The 19,795-nt window shown below is 41.9% G+C and overlaps 1 protein-coding gene across 1 annotated transcript in view; it reads left to right on the forward strand.

The window, feature by feature from the left end:
- SLC12A4 (solute carrier family 12 member 4) overlaps positions 1 to 19,795 on the forward strand; it is a 36,432-nt gene extending 16,637 nt beyond the window's left edge. The window contains exons 5-24 of the mRNA XM_015821711.2: positions 4 to 58; positions 831 to 961; positions 1,253 to 1,494; positions 3,549 to 3,763; positions 4,472 to 4,636; positions 4,748 to 4,846; positions 5,402 to 5,459; positions 5,610 to 5,784; positions 6,635 to 6,753; positions 8,895 to 8,993; positions 9,349 to 9,468; positions 10,345 to 10,449; positions 10,960 to 11,128; positions 12,336 to 12,531; positions 13,746 to 13,807; positions 14,332 to 14,463; positions 14,537 to 14,644; positions 15,952 to 16,136; positions 17,236 to 17,369; positions 18,650 to 19,795. Of these exons, the coding sequence (XP_015677197.1) occupies positions 4 to 58; positions 831 to 961; positions 1,253 to 1,494; positions 3,549 to 3,763; positions 4,472 to 4,636; positions 4,748 to 4,846; positions 5,402 to 5,459; positions 5,610 to 5,784; positions 6,635 to 6,753; positions 8,895 to 8,993; positions 9,349 to 9,468; positions 10,345 to 10,449; positions 10,960 to 11,128; positions 12,336 to 12,531; positions 13,746 to 13,807; positions 14,332 to 14,463; positions 14,537 to 14,644; positions 15,952 to 16,136; positions 17,236 to 17,369; positions 18,650 to 18,741 (2,661 nt within the window). The 3' untranslated portion in view covers positions 18,742 to 19,795. The remainder of the gene's footprint in view (positions 1 to 3; positions 59 to 830; positions 962 to 1,252; positions 1,495 to 3,548; positions 3,764 to 4,471; positions 4,637 to 4,747; positions 4,847 to 5,401; positions 5,460 to 5,609; positions 5,785 to 6,634; positions 6,754 to 8,894; positions 8,994 to 9,348; positions 9,469 to 10,344; positions 10,450 to 10,959; positions 11,129 to 12,335; positions 12,532 to 13,745; positions 13,808 to 14,331; positions 14,464 to 14,536; positions 14,645 to 15,951; positions 16,137 to 17,235; positions 17,370 to 18,649) is intronic.

A 19,795-nucleotide genomic window follows, 5' to 3' on the forward strand; every position in this document is an offset into this window, starting at 1 on the left:
CAGACCATGCTGACAGCTATATCAATGAGTGCAATTGCCACAAATGGTGTCGTTCCAGGTACACTGCGATTTATTTGTCATGATTGTGATTTTGAAGCTCTTGAGTCCCAGTGGGAAAGAGATACTTGAATGAATGATTGATTGCTTTATTGACTGACTTGCTATCAAGTTGATGTCAACTACCCAGAACAGAGCCATGGTGTTGCAGTGGTTAGAATGCAGTATTGCAGGATAACTCTGCCCACTGCCAGAAGTTCGATCCTCACCAGCTCAAGGTTGATTCAGCCTTCCATCTTTCTGAGATTGGTAAAATGAGGACCTGGATTATTGGGGGCAATATGCTGATTCTGTAAACCGCTTAGAGAGGGCTGTAAAGCACTGTGGGGCAGTATATAAGTCTAAGTGCTATTGCTATTGCCAACCTGGCCCTTTAGGTCTTTCAACATATCCACCACTGCTCTGAATTCATTCACCCTGCTTCTGTTCTTCCTTTTCTTTCTGTCCATTTTTCCTGGCCCAAAGTCACCCAGTTGGCTTTCAGGGCTGAGGTGGGACTAGAACTTAACGTCTCCTGGTAATTGGCCCAAAGTCAACCAGCCGGATTTCATACCTAAGGTTGGGACTAGAACTCCCCATCTCCTGGTGATTGGCCCAAAGTCAACCAGCCGGCTTTCATGGCTAAGGTGGGACTAGAATTTATGGTCTCCCACTTTCTAGCCTGATGCCTTCACCACTAGACCAAACTAGCTGATTTAGATTTTGCTTTTTCGGAGCATCCTTATTTTAGACATTTGTAGACTTTTCGCTTTTATTTGTTCTTTGTGTGCTAGCTGGTGGTTCCTACTTCATGATTTCAAGATCATTGGGTCCTGAATTTGGAGGTGCTGTGGGACTGTGTTTCTACTTGGGAACCACATTTGCAGGTGCCATGTACATCCTGGGTGCCATTGAGATCCTACTAGTAAGTAGTTAACCCATATATTGCCACACACATTAAATCTACCGAGGTTGAGGAGCACTGTGTTAGGATGATGGTTCCCAGGTTTCCCAGGTCCAGCATGGTTCAGAAGTCTTCTTGGTTGAAATTCTGGAAGCTTCAATCTCAAAATCATCTGGTGGCTGGCCTAATTGGAGGGGAGGGCTGTGGTGTCTGACTTCATTTTGGACATTGTGCACGTCTTGACTTCCCAATGTGTGTCTTGGACAGCTCGTTTTTGTTGCCATCACTAAAGTCATGTTCTTCCTCTTTCAGACATATATTGCTCCCCAGGCTGCCATTTTCCATCCAACTGGGGCCCATGATACTTCCAATGCCACCCTGAATAACATGCGAGTCTATGGGACCTTATTTCTCACCTTCATGGCTCTTGTAGTCTTTGTGGGTGTAAAATACGTTAACAAGTTCGCTTCACTCTTTTTGGCTTGCGTCATCATTTCCATCTTATCCATCTATGCTGGGTCAATTAAATCCATCTTCAGTCCACCTTTTTTCCCGTAAGTAGAAGTACTTGGGAATGTCAACTCATAATGCCGGTTTATGGAAACTCTGATAAAATCTCTAGCTGGCTTGGAGGGAGGTGTTAGGGGGGGGGGAAGGGAGAGCTTAGAGTTCTTGCACTGCAGAAAGTAGCACACATCTGAAGAATTAGAATCCTTGAAGTCTTATCTGACCATTACCCAGGAAATGCAATAAGACTGGCAAGATTCCTGCAATATAGGTGAATAACAATAAAGCTTCTGTTTGAGACTTTCGGATTGCTTGTGCCTGACAGAAGCCATGGACGAAGGAGAGACCACCGCAATGGGAGGGTTAAAAGACATTCCAGCTTAGAGTCCATTGAGGGAGGAAACCATTCAGGAGAGGAAACCTTTGAGGTCAAACCCTTAGCACAATATCTGGTTCCCCCAAGGGAAGACTACATGGTGAATTCTTCTTAAAATGGTTGCCAACAATAAAGGACCCTATTTGACCCATTCTCCGAGCTGCTTGCACCTGGCAAGTTAAGATGTTAACTATGCAGGCAGTCCTTGACTTATAACAGTTCATTTAGTGACCATTCAAGTTACAATGGCACTGAAAAAAGTTTCTTATGACCATTTTTCACACATCCCCAGGGTCACGTGGGTCAAAATTTGGACATTTGGCAACTGACTCACATTTATGACGGTTGCTGTATCCCAGGATCATTTGATACCCTTTTTCGACCTTCTGACAAGCTAAATCAATTGGGGAAGCCAGGTTCACTTTACAACTGTGTTACTAACTTGACTGCAGTGATTCACTTAACAACTGTGGCCAGGGAGGTCATAAAACGGGGCAAAATTCACTTAACAACTGCTCCACTTAGTAGTGGAAATGGAAATGGCTAAGAGTCAATTGTGAGCCTAAGTCAAGGACTACCTATAATGGCAGAAGCTCCTACAATGATTCTTTATCAATGGCATTCCACTCCCTACTAAATATATTAATTATTTTGGGGTCCTTTGATGGTTTTGCTTTTGTCATTAGTTGCCCTTTGGTTTCTTTTAGAAAACTAAGAGGTCACTGGACTTCTTTGTTTTTCTTGCACTAAATTAAAATAGAGTTAATTCTAGGAGACAACCTTGTGAGTTTATTGCAGTAAAAACCATGAAGATTCTGAATCTTGGAAAGCTACCAGATTATTAAGGCATCTGCTTAGAATCTGTTTCTCAGGGCAAAATGTACAAGCAGTAAGGTCCAAAAGGAATCTTCCATTATTTGTGTATTTTTTTTAATTTATTTATTTACAGTGGTATATTTATATACTGTATAAGTATCACTGTACCCAGATAATGTACACCTTGTTTTTTATAATAATATAGTAAAACAATATTAACACGAAAAGGAAGGACATAGAAACGGTTCAACATTTGCATTTGTTTCTCTTTGTTTTGCTTGTTTTAAGTTCTCACATACACAAATGTTCAGGGTTGTTTTGTGCTCTGGTAGAAGAACGCAAAATAGAGTCTGTGGTCTGTTTAATCTTTGTCTTTCCTCCTCTGTGTCTTAACATGTATTGTTGTTATTTTTATCTCCAAGCTGGTAACTTTCAGATGAGTTGGAATAGAAAAAATGTTTGAATTCATAAACCAGAATTGGGACTTTAAAGGAAAAGAATGCAACTTGTAAAAAAAAAGGATGGAAGAATGTTTTTCATCCCTCACTGCTAATATTAGAACTTGGGAACTTCCTCTGAAAACTGATTAAGTTGATAAATTTAGCAGAGCTAAGAGAAAAATTTATTTTCATATATCACCAAATGTTGCTGTTTTCATCCTTGGTTTTACATGCCTGGCTACTTATTTTGGAAAGCCAGATGTTGGATTTAGTCTTATTCCTGCTGCCTTCGTGGTGTTTATCAAAAGGAGATCTAATAAGACTAAAAATAAAGACATATCCTTGCATATTTTTAATGAACCACTTTTGGCAGCTTTTTGAGAAAAGTTGGGGTAGAGGGACTATTTTTCTTTGAACAGAAATATGCCAACTTTTACCTGGTGAAAATGTTGATGTCCTTCCTTCCTAGGGTGTGCATGCTGGGCAACCGGACTCTTTCCAGGGACCAGTTTGATATTTGTGCCAAAACGATGGTGGTCAACAATGTGACGGTACCCACCGATCTCACCAACCTCTTTTGCCCGGGTTACAACATAACCTCTGGCCACTGCGATGAATATTTTCATTTAAATAACGTAACTGAGATTGTCGGTATCCCGGGAGCTGCAAGTGGAATTTTGAAAGGTAATCTTAAGACCGTGGCATAACTTTGGGATGAAGAAGTAAAGAGCATTGATGAACACATCAAGGCTTGCATATCATCAATTCCGTGTGCAGTCTCTGTATGGGGGGATCTGTGGCAGCTATAAGGGAGAAAATTGAGTCTGAAACCTTGGAGATAGCCTGCCAGCCAGTGTACACCACTGTTTCTCAACCTTGGCAATTTTAAGATGTGTGGACTTCAAATCCCAGAATTCCTCAGCCAGCATGCCTGGTTGGGGAATTCTGGGATCTGAAGTCCACACATTGGACAGTTGCCAAGGTTGAAAAATACTGAATTGTACAATCCTCTGGACTAAATAGGACAGGACATAGGGTGGATCTGTTTTCCTAATTAAATCAGTCCTTTATTTAGAACCAACCTCATTGGAGACCCCAGTGATGCTAGGAATGGTTAGTGGAACAAGAAGAAGGGGCAAGCTAAGAACAGGCTGGCCTGATAACATCAAGACTGATACAAAGATGAACATCCAACAACTGAAAGCAGCGGTGGTTAGCTATTCTGTTCAATAAAGAATTTCCTCATTGCTGGTCAACCAAGGAGACCAGCCTCTCTTGGCTAAGTTCAGCTCCTGTGTGTAAACTATGCATAGGCCTCGGTAAACCTAGCAAGCTATATATATTTTTTCATTTATTCTACATTCCTGATGAGTCTCGTTTCCACCACCCCAGATAATGTCTGGAGCAATTACTTGGAGAAAGGCGAGATCCTGGAAAGAGCGGGCTGTCCGTCCGTTGACGTAGCTGGAAATAAGAACAACCTCCACTTGTACGTCTATGCGGACATTGCAACTTCCTTCACTGTCCTCGTGGGCATCTTTTTCCCCTCTGTGACTGGTGAGAAGATACAAAGGCTGAAATCTGGGTGTATTTTGATGTATTGTGGGTTTGTTTTTTTAGGGGGGGGGGAAGTATCTCTCTTATTTGCCTTTTTGTTTTCTTTTTAAGGCATCATGGCCGGCTCCAACCGATCAGGAGACCTCAAGGATGCCCAAAAGTCTATTCCAGTGGGAACCATTCTTGCTATTGCCACCACATCTCTTGTCTGTATCCTTTAAACGCAAGAGTGTCCATGCTATGGTTTTAGTGCAGGGGTAGTCAACCTTGGCTCTTTTGCCAAGGTTGACTACCCCTGGTTTTAGTGCTTCAGAAACTTTATGTTAGGGGTCTGACTGTGGCCTGTGAAGCAGTAACATCTGCCCTGATTCTATGAATCTTGGAAATGAAAGAGAAAATTAAAATAGCCATGAAGATTCCTTTGAAATAAAGGATGGTCTTCCTGCAGGCTGCAGGTGTGCTTTTCATTTACCTGTTCTTGTACCTCCAAGGTATTCCTTGCTCCTCTCAAAGAGAATAGAATAGAATAGAATAGAATAGAATAGAATAGAATAGAATAGAATAGAATAGAATAGAATAGAATAGAATAATAGAATAGAATAGAACAGAACAGAACAGAACAGAATATTTTACTTTGCAAATTGCATCGGCAGAATCTTGACTATTTTTTGCGACTTAGCAGGAATATTTGTGGCTGATTATTGCGAATGTAGACATTTGTTGTGTCAAAATTCTGGCTTCCTTAACTGGATTTGCACCTCACAGATTTCAGTTGTGTATTGTTGTTTGGAGCTTGCATTGAAGGCGTTGTTCTTCGAGATAAGTAATTATTTCAGATTTTCCTTTCACTGTTGGGTTGCTTGCTTGATATGAGGAGTAAGTCCTTGGAAAGATAATTGAAAATCAGATGGAAATACCAAACAAATTCAAGTCTCTTCTTAAATGACAAATTCTCTCCTCCCCCTCCTCACAGGTATGGTGATGCCGTGAACAAGAACTTAGTGGTGGGCACGCTGGCCTGGCCCACGCCGTGGGTCATAGTGATTGGGTCCTTCTTCTCTACATGTGGAGCAGGTTTGCAAAGTCTCACTGGAGCTCCACGTCTCCTTCAAGCCATCGCCAAGGACAACATTATTCCATTCCTCAGGGTCAGTCCGTTGTTTTTTTTTAAGAGCAAAAGTTGGAATCATTTGATGCGTAGAACTGGGGGATGCGAAAACTTCCTGGGAAAAAAGAGATTCCTAGAATGTTTGATCTTGAGAATTTGTGTTTCCATTACTTTTGAAAAAGCAAGCATGTAACTGGCATGAAAATAACCCAAATGCTGAACAGATAGCAAACTGGGAAGCCCATTTTCAAGAAAGGTTTCAGGATTCTTCCGAGCCCAAGTTAATTTTGTAACTAGACATCGAATACCAGATTTTGCAATATAATATATTTTTGACTTGAAGGCACTTCAGCATCAATCTCCACAAAGCTGTTATGGGTTCTACACAGTTACTGACCTTCTAACTTACAACAGCTTTAGTTCTGAACTTCTTTTCCAGTACTTGCCTGAGATTCCCAGATAGGCTTATTATAGTCCAGTGTTGGAAGTCCTTGTGTGAATGGAGACAGATGCTGATCCCTTGCGATCAGAAGCTGCTTCTCTGTAATTTGGGTCGTTTTTCTCTCAAAACATCAGCACCATATGCTGGATTTAAGTGGCTTTGCTAGACTAAGTTCTCGCTGAGGCTGAGAGAGAATAATTTCTGAAACTGAAGCCAAGGGAAATCGTCATACTCCTGGGTATGAAACTAATTCTCATATGCCAGTGATATCAAATGAAAACTAGAGAACACAGATGTTTCTCTCAGAAGTGAGGAAGAAGCAACTGCTTTGCCCAAACAGGAGATGAACCCTATCAGTTCCTGATGAACAGTGCTCAGTGACTCATCGCGAAAGGGTGCATGTACAAAATATTTTTGTTCTTCTCTCTCTTGTCCTTTTTTTAAACAGGTGTTTGGTCACGGAAAGGCAAATGGAGAACCCACCTGGGCTCTTCTGCTCACAGCCCTGATTGCCGAACTCGGCATTCTCATTGCCTCCCTTGATATGGTGGCCCCAATCCTTTCTATGTAAGTTTGCAGGATGTTGGTTTGAGAGGTAGGGGAGATTTGGGGCCTTCTGACAAAGTGCACCATTTGTATTTCTCTGGAAGCCTTCTCCGTTGAGTTGAGTTGGAAATGTGGAAAATTTGTCCTAGATGACTTCTTGGAGAAGCTCAGAATGTTTTTATGGGATGATGTAGCCTACTTTTTGGAGTATAATAGGAAATTAAAGATGAGAATACGGTGCAAGGAGACCGTCGGCGAGATTTCAAATTCCCCACTCTTAGGAGATACCTAGAAAATTGGTCGCAAAGGTGCTTTTTCAAAGACAACTGAACTTCCTTGAGGGTTTTTTTTTCCTTGAATGAAAAAAGAAAAGAAAGTCCAGTTGGATTTGGAAAAGCACCTTTGTGATAACCATGACTTGGATGATTAAGAATCTCCATAGACATCTAGAGCAGTGGTTCTCAACCTTTTTAATGCCGCGACCCCAACCGGTCGTAAGTCGAGGACTAAACCGGTTGTAAGTCGAGGACTAAACCGGTCGTAAGTCGAGGACTAAACCGGTCGTAAGTCGAGGATTACCCAACCGGTCGTAAGTTGAGGACTTTCCCTGCCTGGGAGCGCCGCGCATGCGTGGTTCCGCCCCCTGCGCCGGCCGAGGCGTAGCTGGCAAGCGGCAGAGACGGAGCAGGCCGACCACCAGCTGGCCCAGCCCAAGGGAGGTAAGGCACCCACCGGAAAAGGGGGAAAAAATGGTGGACAAAAAAAATGGCGGACAAAAAAAATGGCGGACAGCCTTGCTTGGCGACCCCCATGAAATGGTCGATCGACCCCAAATGGGGTCCCGACCCACAGGTTGAGAACCACTGATCTAGAGAATTGCTCATTCTTTCAGCTATTTCTTTACCGTTTCTACTCATATAGAATAGGAATGATAGAGTTTGAACCGATACATCTGGAAGGAAGAATCTAGGTCGGGGTCTTCAAACTTGGCCCTTGTATGACTTGGGGGCTTCAACTCCCAGAATTCCTCAGTCAGGCACGCCAGCTGAGGAATTCTGGGAGTTGAAGTCCACAAGTCATAAAAGGGCCAAGTTTGAAGACCCCTGATCCAGGTCGAAGGAACCTGATATAAACACTAAGAAACTTTTTTGCTGTCAGCAGCTCAAAAAATAAAAAAACTGGGATTTAAAAATGACTGAGAACTTGAGTGAAGGCCAACATTTCGTTAGATGTCAGCCTTCTCACACAAAATCTCTTGACGGCTCATGCCAGAACTCTGATGTTTGTGAGATGTAGCAGCCTTGTGAGATTTCAGACCTTATTACTAGATTTTGCTTTATTGAAAACAAACATTACTTAATATCTATGGTACACAGGCTGTTCTGGAAGAGTCACTTGGTCTAGTGCAGCAGTGGGGAACCTTGGCTCTTTTATGACTTGTGGACTTCAACTCCCAGAATTCCTGAGCCAGCCATGCTGGTAGTGGTTGCCCATCCCGAAGGAACATCAGTTATATTGAAGAAACAACTAGGGACATTCTCAGTACGTTTCTGAGTGTTTCCTGGGATACACTTTAAAAGTGTTGCAGTCAAAAGAAGAAGTGATTGTGTATTTTTTATTCTTTTGGGGCCCTATGGCAGGAGATAATTTTTGACTGCCACCTAGCGTCGATTCTGATGCATCGCTGTTAAACAAAAGGAATCTGTCTATTACTGCAGTTATTTCTCATGCAGTTATTACTCATGACTGCTGTGACAGTCTTTGAACAAATCTAATATTTGGCAACTTAGAAGACTTTTTCGTTCTTCTGTTGCTTTCCTTTCCTGCATTTCCACTGCGAGTCAGGAACATAGGCAGGGTGTGTTAATGAAAGTCAAGAGGCGACCGCAGTGGGGTGATCGAGACTTCGTTGGGTTCTACGTGCATCGCACATGGAAAATGAGTGGAGCTTTCATCACATCGTTATTGTCATCTTGGCATTTCCGACAACACCCTGCAGAGATCCTGATGGCAAGCAGTGTAACGAGCTGTTGCAACAATAGGATGCCACAGAAAGCAGAAAGATGTTCAAATGAAACTCACAAGGAAGACATGGGCAACTGCCAACTTTCTTAATGATATTCCTCTCTCCTCTTTCTTCCTCTTTGCCACCCCAAAAATAGGTTTTTCCTAATGTGTTACCTGTTTGTCAACCTGGCCTGTGCGGTGCAGACTCTCTTAAGAACTCCAAACTGGCGTCCCAGATTTAAGTATTACCATTGGTAAGAATTTTTTTGAATGAACGAACTAGGAGGGAAGTTGCTTCTAAAATTGTCTTTGTCACCGTGTTAAGAGTCCAAAGCCCAAAACACTTGAGAATTTGTGAAGTCTGTGAAACCAGAAGTGCTTGGAAAAATGTCTCTTAGCCTATTGTGCCTCTCTGGCCTGGTTCACACCTTGTTGTGTCATATTGATAATATCTGCAAGTTGGAATACGTAAATAAACTGCTGCAGAGACTGCAAAATCACCAACAAATGTTCTCTGGGATCTTTTCATCCTTCAAGCTGTCTTCCTTCAAGAAATACTTGTATGTGTGAAACCAGCCATCATTGACATGTTGAGTTTTATTTTCTTAGGGCCCTGTCCTTCTTAGGGATGAGTATCTGCCTTGCCCTGATGTTCATCTCCTCCTGGTATTACGCATTAGTAGCCATGCTCATTGCCGGCATGATCTACAAGTACATTGAATATCAGGGGTAAGTGAATTTGTAATGAAAGTAACCTGATTTAAGATAGATGGGAGGGATAGAATTGTAAAACTGGGCCTTTAAGCCCCAACCTGTTTCTATCTAGACCAAGGGTGTCCAACCTTGGCAACTTTTAAGACTTGTGGACTTCAACTCCCAGAATTCCCCAGCCAATATGGAGTTTTAGTCCATGGGTCTTAAAGTTGTCAAGGTTGGACACCCCTGGTCTAGACATTTTGAGACCCTAGCTTCCTCAAGATGTTGCCAGCAAAAGGGCATTGTAAGATTTATATCTAGACAGCAACATTGAAAGAAGAAGACATTTGTGGAATCATTGGTGCTCTCTGAACCTGCCTGTTGTCTTACAGACATTTCATTACCCGACATAAACAGTGTGAATGAGTGTGAGGTTTTCTCCTTGTTTATATATAGTAGTTTGCCCTGTCAGCATTGTGGGGGGGGGGGTCAAGAAGATATTTGATTTAACAGACGCTTCCCTGGAAATACTGTATCTACGCGGGAGGGGGAGTGAAGATAAGAAACAGAGTTCCCAAGGTAGGTACATCAAAATTTGAATGGTCACTAAGTGACCAGTTATAAGTTGAGGACTACCTGTATTGGGTCTCTGAAAAAGAATAGTGTTCTGAATTGACTCGATTCTGTCAATGCAAAGGATCAGAATAATCTGTTATGTTGCAGCATAAGTTTATTCAACAAGAATCTGGTCAACTAAACTTGAGTACTAAATTGGCTCCAGATAAAGGTCAGGAGGGCTTGGACTAGGACTGTTTGTGGCAATGTAAGGATTCTAAGCTGGTGACGCTTTTAACTCCGCCTCCTCCAGCTCTGCCTGCTCTTCTACAATTCTGACGTTCTCTTTTCTAGGGCAGAGAAGGAATGGGGTGATGGTATCCGGGGCCTGTCTCTAAGTGCTGCCCGCTATGCTTTGCTGAGATTGGAAGAAGGTCCTCCCCATACCAAGAACTGGAGGTGGGTTCTTTCAATTTGATGTAAATTTTGTGTAGTTTTTTTTTCCAATAGGGAAGTCAGTGCATGCCTGACTTTGTTACCACTTCTCCGTGATTTAAAATTAGGCATTCAAACACTCTTTGGGAACCGGTTCTCCTCCAGTTGCTAAACCTTGAGGCACCCTGAAGTCCTAAGAACATAAATATGGAAAGGGGATTGCCAGAATCACAGAATATTTGCAGCACAAATATGATACCTTTCATGGTGTCTCGGGGTCCTTAAAAAATCAAACCAAATCCCTCTTTGCATTGGATTTGGCTGGGACCAAACTGTCTGCATGAAACAAATGGCAATGAGCCCAAATGAGGCTGGGGCAAAACACTGAAATAGCTAAAAAATCTCTTGGGAACAGCCAGAAGGGAACTAAAGCTGGCCAGTCCAGCTTTAAAGTGGCTTAATTTATTCCAGTTTGTTGTTGGGGGGAGCGTGACCTCTGTCACTCAAAATTCTCTTCCTTTTCTCCCTTCTTAGACCCCAATTGTTGGTATTGCTGAAACTGGATGAGGATTTGCATGTGAAATACCCCAGGCTCTTGACATTTGCTTCGCAACTGAAGGCCGGGAAGGGGTTGACCATTGTTGGGACTGCAATACAAGGCAACTTTCTGGAAAGTTATGGAGAAGCCCAGGCAGCTGAGCAGGTGAGGCCTGGCAGAAACCAGGTGTGAAAGCAAGATGTAATTGGTTAAACACATCTTAACTAATTAATTGTAGGAGATATATAGTTTTTATTGGCCAGTCAAAGCTACTGCAGCCGGATTTATTAATATCCTAAGCTGAGTATTTTAAGCTCATCTAGGTATATTATCTGTGGTATAATTTCAGGAGGCAGACAAGTGACAAGCTTCTTTTAATTGATTGATTCTGCTAGCACACTTGGAATACCGCATCCAGTTCTGTCAGCATGATAGAAATAATGTTGAGACTCTAAAAAGACTGCAGGGAAGAGCAACAAAGACTATTAAGGGATTGGAAGCTAAACCATACAATGAATGATTGAGGGAACTAAATACGTTTAGTTTAACAAAGGGAAGGACGAGGGGTGATATGATAGCAGTCCTTTCAGTAACTGAAGGGCTGTCACAGAGAAGAGAGGGGTCAACTTATTCTCCAAAATACCTCTGGACAGGATAAGAAGTAATGGATGGAAGATCATTAAAGAGAGGTCCAACCTAGAATTAAGGAGAAATTTCATGACAGTGAGAACAATTAATCAGTGTAACAGGATATCTCCGGAAGTTGTGGGTGCTCCCACAACAAGGTTTTCAAGAAGAGACTGGACAGACATTTGTCTGGAATGGTATAGAGTCTCCTACTTGAGGAGGGTTAGACTAGAAGACCTCCAAGATCCCTTCCAACCTTATTATTCTAGGCTCTACATTCTAATACAGAGTTCCCCAACCTTTTGGGCACCAGGGACCAGTTCCATGGAGAGGGTTTTTTCCATGGGCTGGAGAGGGCGTGGTTTTGTGTACTGCCTGCATCCCACAGATGGGGCTTTGCTTGTTTGTGCGGCCCGATTGGTGGCATGCCGTGACCCTGTACTGGTCCATGGACCGGGGGTTGGGGATCCCCATTCTATCATGAGTACAATTCACTTCACTGAGGGATCTTTGGGTAATTAGCATTCAGTGTAGTCTCTTTCCACCCTATTGTGATTAAATAGTCTTTTCTTTAACATACATCGGTTTAAAATCTCTGCACCAGTGGCCACCTGGATGCCAATGGGCATTTCCAAAATACAGTTTGATTTTTCATCTGTAAAAGGGACAGATCTTTCTGTTTTTAATGATCTTCTAGCCAGTTTCCCATAATTATGACCCTTGGATCTCCTTGGCTATCTTTCAGACCATCAAGAATATGATCGAGATTGAGAAAGTCAAAGGATTTTGCCAAGTTGTTGTAGCTAATAAGGTCCGTGATGGCATTGCCCACTTGATACAGTCCTGTGGATTGGGTGGCATGAAGCACAACACAGTGGTTTTGGGGTGGCCCTATGGCTGGAGGCAGAGTGAAGATCCTAGATCTTGGAAGACCTTTATAGGTAAGTTCAAAGAATGATTAGCATCCTTCTTGGGTTTTTTTTCTTCCCAAGCATGATTCAAGCATCGTTTTCTATGGTGAATAGTAGAGTGTGTAAAACTAGCTATTTAGAATTCAAAATAAGGCTGTTAACCTGCTGCTCAAAAGAAGAACTATGATATTGTTGTGAGTTGAAAACTGGATGGACTTTAACCTCACTAAAAAATTTCCGTCTGCCCGTAAAAAGAGTTTCTGGATGTGGAATTCTTCCTAAGTCTTCTGTATCCTTTCTTATTTCATCATTTCTTGATAATTTTATATTTCTCAAGGAACAAGGGGGCACAGGATGTATGGCTAAAATTCAGTGAAGGGATGTTCTCCGTTTCAGCCTATGTCCATTATTATCAGTTTATGTGAGCGTTTACAATTTTATTTTTAAGAACTGTGGGAACTACCGTTTATCAAGTTAGGATGTTATTTTGAGTAACTCAGATTTGTCAACATGGATTGATTACAATGATAGATCAGAGTTTCTTTGGGGTTCCAGTCAAGGACTTTGTTTACATCTTCCTAGTAGAGCCAAGGTGTTCTGCATGCGAATTATTATTTTTTTGTTCTAGAATTATAGTCTTCCTGATTAATAGCATTGCCACTTTGAAATGCATGCAACATTGTTTTTGTGTCTTTAAAGTTTACCTACTATACTGTTTTTGTTCTGTTTGTTTGGAGGCAATGCTCCAAAATTCTTCAGTCCTTTTACCTATCTTTTAACTTTGTGCAGCCTACGTGTCACTCAGTACTCAACAGAGACTTGGTGTTGACCATTGCCTTCCAGTTCTGCTACTGCACTGTCACAATTAGCGCCAATCATTTCCAATGTTTCCTGCTAGCTTCCTACAAGGAACAATGGGAAAGCCAGCAGGAAATCAGAAGTCGCTCTTCATTCCACTGTATTTTTGCCCACCCATTCACGGTGATTCTGTTTATCTGTATATAAAAGGAAATATCTCTGAAACAATGATCCAATGCATGTCTTCAACAGATCATACTCTATTATAAATTTCGGGTCAAGATATCCGTTGGTCTAAACTGAGAGTCGTTGGTACAGAAAGGAGAAAAATTAAAGTCTGTGACAGGCAACGTGTTGACGTCGGGTGGAGCGGAACGAACACGGCTTTTTACACAGGAAGATAGGGTCGTTAGTGCTCGCAATGTTACTTCCCTTGTAACTCGTGTGGTGGATCGTGCATGATGGAGGCATGTTGATGCTGCTTCCGTTTCTCCTCAAACAGCATAAAGTAAGAATGTCAAGAACTTGTTGAGAGTTTACAAGACCTGCCTGGGCTGAACCAGGTGAACCGTCAGTAGTCTCTATTGATTGATGTTGCCTGATATAATTGAGAAAATTCACAACTTTTCCAGGATGTTCCCTCCCGTCTTTTTTTTAGAGGCAACATTTAATCAGACAACTTTGCTGTATCAGGCAACGTCAATGAGTAATTTTAAAAAAAATCTCCCTAAAATATTAGATGATGAATATAGGAGGTTAACTTTATGGTGACCTGTATCAGGTAAGGAGTTTAATTTAATGGGTTGTTGTACAGGTAGTCCTTGAGTTAACGACCAGTGACTTAGCAACCATTCAAAGTTATAACAGACCCCTATGAAAGATACAACCAGTTCCCCAGTTCTGATATATACTTGCATAGTTGTATGAACCTGTCAAATAACCCTTGTATAAAGGTGTGCTTTACCAAATGCATTGAACTCTGTAGAGAGGACCGAATGTTTTTGAGAAGATAAAAAGTTTTCCCCTCTATAGGTCTGGCGAAAATGCAAAATGCGAATTTTCACCGTGGCCCAGATGGACGACAACAGCATCCAAATGAAGAAAGATCTGGCCGTCTTCCTTTACCACCTCCGAATTGAGGCTGATGTAGAAGTGGTGGAAATGGTAAGGGACTCCTTCAGGGGGTGGTCTATGTCTTGTGGGCTTGGTTCCAACATGGTCTTTTCCCTGCCTCTAGCAAAACAGCGACATCTCGGCCTACACTTACGAGCGGACCTTGATGATGGAACAGAGATCTCAGATGTTAAGGCAGATGCGGCTGACCAAAACGGAAAGAGAAAGGGAGGTACGTCTTCAAATTGCTATTGCAAAATGAGGGTGCTCACTGGCAGTCAACCCAAGGTCTAGACCAATACAAATTTTGTTCCTACCGTCTTACATGTCCGACATTCTAAAGATATCCGTCGGTCCTGTTCGGTACCTCCTCAGTTTTCCTACAGGACGTAACACTCTACAACATTTAGGAACATGTCTTAACTTATATTGTTATGCAGTGAGACTGGACCAACGTTTTGGGGCATTGAAACCCAATCCTGCCCCTGTGGTATGGGTACCGTAGAAACCACAGCCCACGTTCTTCTGTATTGCTGGTTCTATAAGGACATTCATCTTCAGTTGATTTCCCTTCTTTTATTTAAATTTCCAGGGCACTCTTTTATTTAAATAATCAAGATAAATGGATTTCTCTAAAAGTAGCAAAATTTGGCTACGCTATGTGTAAACGGTTGCTAGTAATCCTTCTTCTTCAATTTTATCGATTGTATTTTTATTGGTCAATGACTGAAATGAAGTTCTATCTGTCTGCCCTGGTTACACTGTCAATCAATCGTGATATTTTGCTCATCCAAGATACTTCCAATCTGTGTCCCAGGGATTTTCCAAGCAGACAACCAACGATATTTCTCATTGGAATAGCGCGACACTGTCCTTTGGAGAACAACCATTTTGTTATTACCCAGGCAGGCAAGGCAAGGCAAGGCAGGTCTCTAGGGTCCCCAACCCCCTGTCCGTGGACCACTACCAGGCCGCAGCATACTAGCAGTTGGGCTGCACAAACAAGCAAAGCCCCATCCGCGGGATGCAGGCAGCACACAAAACCAACTACCCTCCGGTCCATGGGAAAACCTCTCTCCACGGAACTGGTCCCTGGTGCCCAAAAGGATGGGGACCTCTGCTCTAGAGAGCCTGTCAACTGTCCAGTTTATCTGCTCACAGTAAATGTTCTTTGTGAGGAGATGGGGCAATCTTCTCCCTAGTAGCCTTACCACCCTTCTCTGAACTTGCCTGTGCTCTACTCTCTGTGTCTTTGGATCAAGTGGAGGAGGCAGCTGTTCCTCATCAAAGGGGATCTGCTGCCTCTCAGCACCACTGCCTCTCAGCAGCCGATCCTCCCAAGTCTGCGAAGGCAGGCAGCTCTCCATCTGGTCGACCACCTGCCTGAGGGGCCTGGGATAGCATCATCCTCAGCCCTTGGTCTCTCCAAACATGCCAAGGGAGATGTGCCATCCCTGTCTGACGGTCCCGATTCCAACTCCTCCTCCAAGCTGGGCTCTGATGAGGCCATGACATATTTTCCATCGTTTGTTCTTCTAGGCTCAGCTGGTGAAAGACAGACACTCAATCATAAGATTGGAGAGCCTTTACTCCGACGAGGAGGATGAAGGGGAAGCAATCCCAGAAAAGATCCAGATGACTTGGACGAAAGCTAAACACGACTCTGAGAATCAGATCGGAAATAGTGTGGTGGAGCACTTCAAAGAACTTATCAGTCTTAAACCGTAAGTATCCGAGATCTTTGCTCGAATGAAAACTGCTGTTTTTACTTTGACCCAAATCCCTTGGGTCAGTAGTACTGCAGAAAATCTTGTTTGGGTTGGCTCTGTGCTCCTCCTGATGCTTTTATTTTTGCTCGACACTATCTAAAATATTGTCATTATTTTGTCCTGGACAAAAAAGGTCCAGCTGGACGAAATCACTACTACTGCCAAGAACAAAAAAATCTTAATTAAGGAGTGATGCATACTGTCCTCCCCTGGTTAAATTGGTAGGAAGTTCCCCAAAGATCCAAAAATATGTGGCATTGTCCAATGAAACATCACCACCCTTTTGATAAATAGAAACAGGAAACTTTTTGATGAGGAAGCAGCTGTAAGTGAAAGCTCTCTCCCTCCTTAGATAAATCTTAATTTCTGGTAGCAACAGAGCTACAAATCAACTCTTGAGTCTCCATTTTGGTCTACCTTACGTGCTTTATTTTGCAAACAGAAGGCTGAACTGTACCGTTCCCCCCCCCCCAAATCAGGAAGTGTAGAGTTTCTTTAAGATTGTTGCTATTCCCGGATCCATTTTGATTATGTAAATAGAGACACAATACATTGTTGTAATTATCATTGCTATCATTTTTTTGCATTTTGTTTTGAATGCACAACTGTTGACATTTGAGCAGGTATTTTTTTTAAGGGGATGGAACTCACACAGACACACATGAACATCACTCTCAAGATGATGAAAGGGTAACACTTGTGGCAGAGAGGCATTCCAAAACAAAGTGTGTTTGTGTGTGTGTGTGTGTGTGTGTGTATTGCCTTCAAGACAATCTTGATTCTTAGCAGTAAAAGCCTGGACAAGTTCCTAAAGTTTTCTTAGCAACATTTTTCAAAAGTGGTTTGCTCATATCTTCTTCTACTGTGGGCTGAGTGAAGTGACCGACCCAAAGTCACCCAGCTGACTTTGTGCCTACAGCAGGACTAGAATTCACAGTCTCCTAGTTTCTAACCTGGTACCTTTAGCTGCTACACCCAACTGGATCCCAACAATATTTCTGGGGAGTAAGCTGTTTTTGACTTGTTGATTTCTATGTCATTTTGACCCCTTTAGTGACCAGTCAAATGTCCGAAGGATGCACACTGCTGTGAAGTTGAATGAAGTCATTGTCAATCGGTCCCATGATGCTCGACTTGTTCTTCTCAACATGCCTGGTCCACCCAAAAACACAGAGGGGGATGAAAACTGTATCCTTTTCAATGCAATCCACGATTCCACGTAAAATGTGTAGAACCTTCTGATGGAGTCATCTAAATTTAGTTAGGTCTCCACTAGCTAGCAAGCAATATGGCTCCTTATTTCGTGGACTCTCCCAAGAGCCCCAAATACACTTTTCCAAGAAAAACGATTCATTTTCCCAATGATATATATATAGACCATAATTTAGTGTGGCGCAAACTTTCCTTGGTAATTGTTATTTATCTCTTAACAATCTGATTTACACACTTAAAGCTACTCCAGGAAAGCATCACTTCAAATATAAAAATGCCACGCAGTAAATTTTAATTGCAATTCAACTTACGTTGCACTAGATTTGGGGTTTTTCCCCCCCATTTCATTGCAGGGGTATCTATCCAAAAATGTATTTGAGGTTCACAGGAACAACATGTGGCCCCAACAGCCGCGTAAGAAAATGTTTCTCAAAAATGAAATTCAGGCCAGGGGAAAATTTTTAAAGTTATATTTGATCAGATACTGATTCCAGAATTCTGACAAAATGTTAACAGCAATTGTTCTGTGGCTGTCTTGCTAGAGGCTGATTTTCCAAGTGAATTGTTGGTTTCAGGTCCGTGTAGCAGTTTAATAACAATCAGTCTCACAGCTTGCAAAGACTAGTTGTCAAATACAACAAGCTGTGTGTCATTGCACTGTTACAAAGCTTGATGTTATTGAGATCCAGCAGACCGGATCCTCACGGAGTTCCAAAAAAGGAAAAAAAAAAAAGAAAAGAAGTTCCTTCCACAGCACCTCCAAATGCTTTTCATGGGCGTATTTTATGAATACAGGATATCCTCGACATACGACCACAATTGAGCCCGAAACCTATGTTACTAAGCGAGACATTTGTTAGGCGAGTTTTGCCCCATTTTACGACTTTTCTTACCACAGTTTTTAAGTGAATCGCAGTTGTTTAGTAACACGGTTGTTAAGTGAATCTGGCTTCCCCATTGACTTGACTTGCCAGACAGTCACTCAAGGTGGATCGCACCTCCCTGGGTCACTGCAGTGGTCATAAATATGAGTCAGTCTGAATTTCGATACTGCAATGGTCGTAAGTATGAAAAATGGTCCTAAGTCACCTTTTTTCAGGACCGTTGTAACTTGGAACGGTCTCTAAACGAACTACCTGTATATCTGCCAATGTTTTAAATGCAGTCCTAGAATATATGTCTGGCACATACGTTTAACATCCCGTAGCAGTCCCGTATTACGTTGACACTTCTTCTCCTTAAATGCTCTGATCCAGACATGGAATTTCTTGAAGTTTTAACTGAAGGTTTGGAGCGTGTGTTGCTGGTTCGAGGTGGAGGCCGAGAAGTCATTACTATTTACTCCTGATCCAACAAGATTCGCTCTAGTTACTGTTCTACCTGCTTGGCGAGAAAAGACATTCCAGATGGAGAGGATTCCGACTTCTCTTGCTTTCTGTTCCTTGGTTTTCACACGTGCGCACCAATACACTACAGATGTGAATTCGAATTCCAGTGAATTCTTCCATTGGCCATGTATCTGAGTATTTCCGCCAGGGACACACATTTAATCACAAAGCTGGGGTGCCAGTTCGTTTCTGGTTTTCTATTCTGACAGATTTCTGTGCAGTTTCAATGCAGAAGCTTTCCATGTATTTTTTTCCCCCCCCAAAAAAAACCAAGTACGAAATGTTAAGGTGTTTACATTGCTAAAGGAAGACTGAATTTGGTTATTAGATAACAGGATTTAAAAACAAACCATTTCTCTGTTAGGATTTCAGGAGGGCTTTTATAGAACTGCTATGTTTTTTTTCCTGCTCAGTATTTTCTACATGAAAAGAACCCTGCATTGTTTTTAAAAGGTGTGTGTGTATATATATAGTTTTTGTAAACCCACCATAGCCACAATTTCAGTGTTGGATAAGAATTTATACTTCACCGGTTTTAAATTATAACATTATGGTTTCTTGCAGTGTTACATACAAAACTGGGGGTCTCAGATTGAAATAGACCCTCTATGACCTATTTATTTTTTTTCCTATTTATTAGAATCAGTGGCAATAAAAATATCACCTAGAGTAATTTGTTAAGGTTGTGTTGCTGCAATAAGAGAGCCTGCTGGCAGCTAAATTTGCAACTGCCAACTAGGGGTGTTTTTTTAAAGGGTATTTTTTAAATGTTTACTGCTATCTTTGTCCTCTTCCAAACTGCAGGCAAATATATAGCTCACACTTATCTAAACTTGTTAAGTACACAATATGCTCGCTACAGTTCGAAGAGTGATAAACATTAAGAAAAGGACATTTTATACTCGAAACGTAGTTTTTTAAAATTAGTTTTCACATCCGTTCATTTGTACTTATTGTACAGGTCTGTATCTCTCTCTTTTTTCCAATAAAACATTGCATACTTTTGAATCTGTA

This window comes from Protobothrops mucrosquamatus, unplaced genomic scaffold, assembly GCF_001527695.2.
Source record: "Protobothrops mucrosquamatus isolate PMUCROS unplaced genomic scaffold, P.Mucros_1.0 scaffold1386, whole genome shotgun sequence".
Taxonomy (NCBI): domain Eukaryota; kingdom Metazoa; phylum Chordata; class Lepidosauria; order Squamata; family Viperidae; genus Protobothrops; species Protobothrops mucrosquamatus.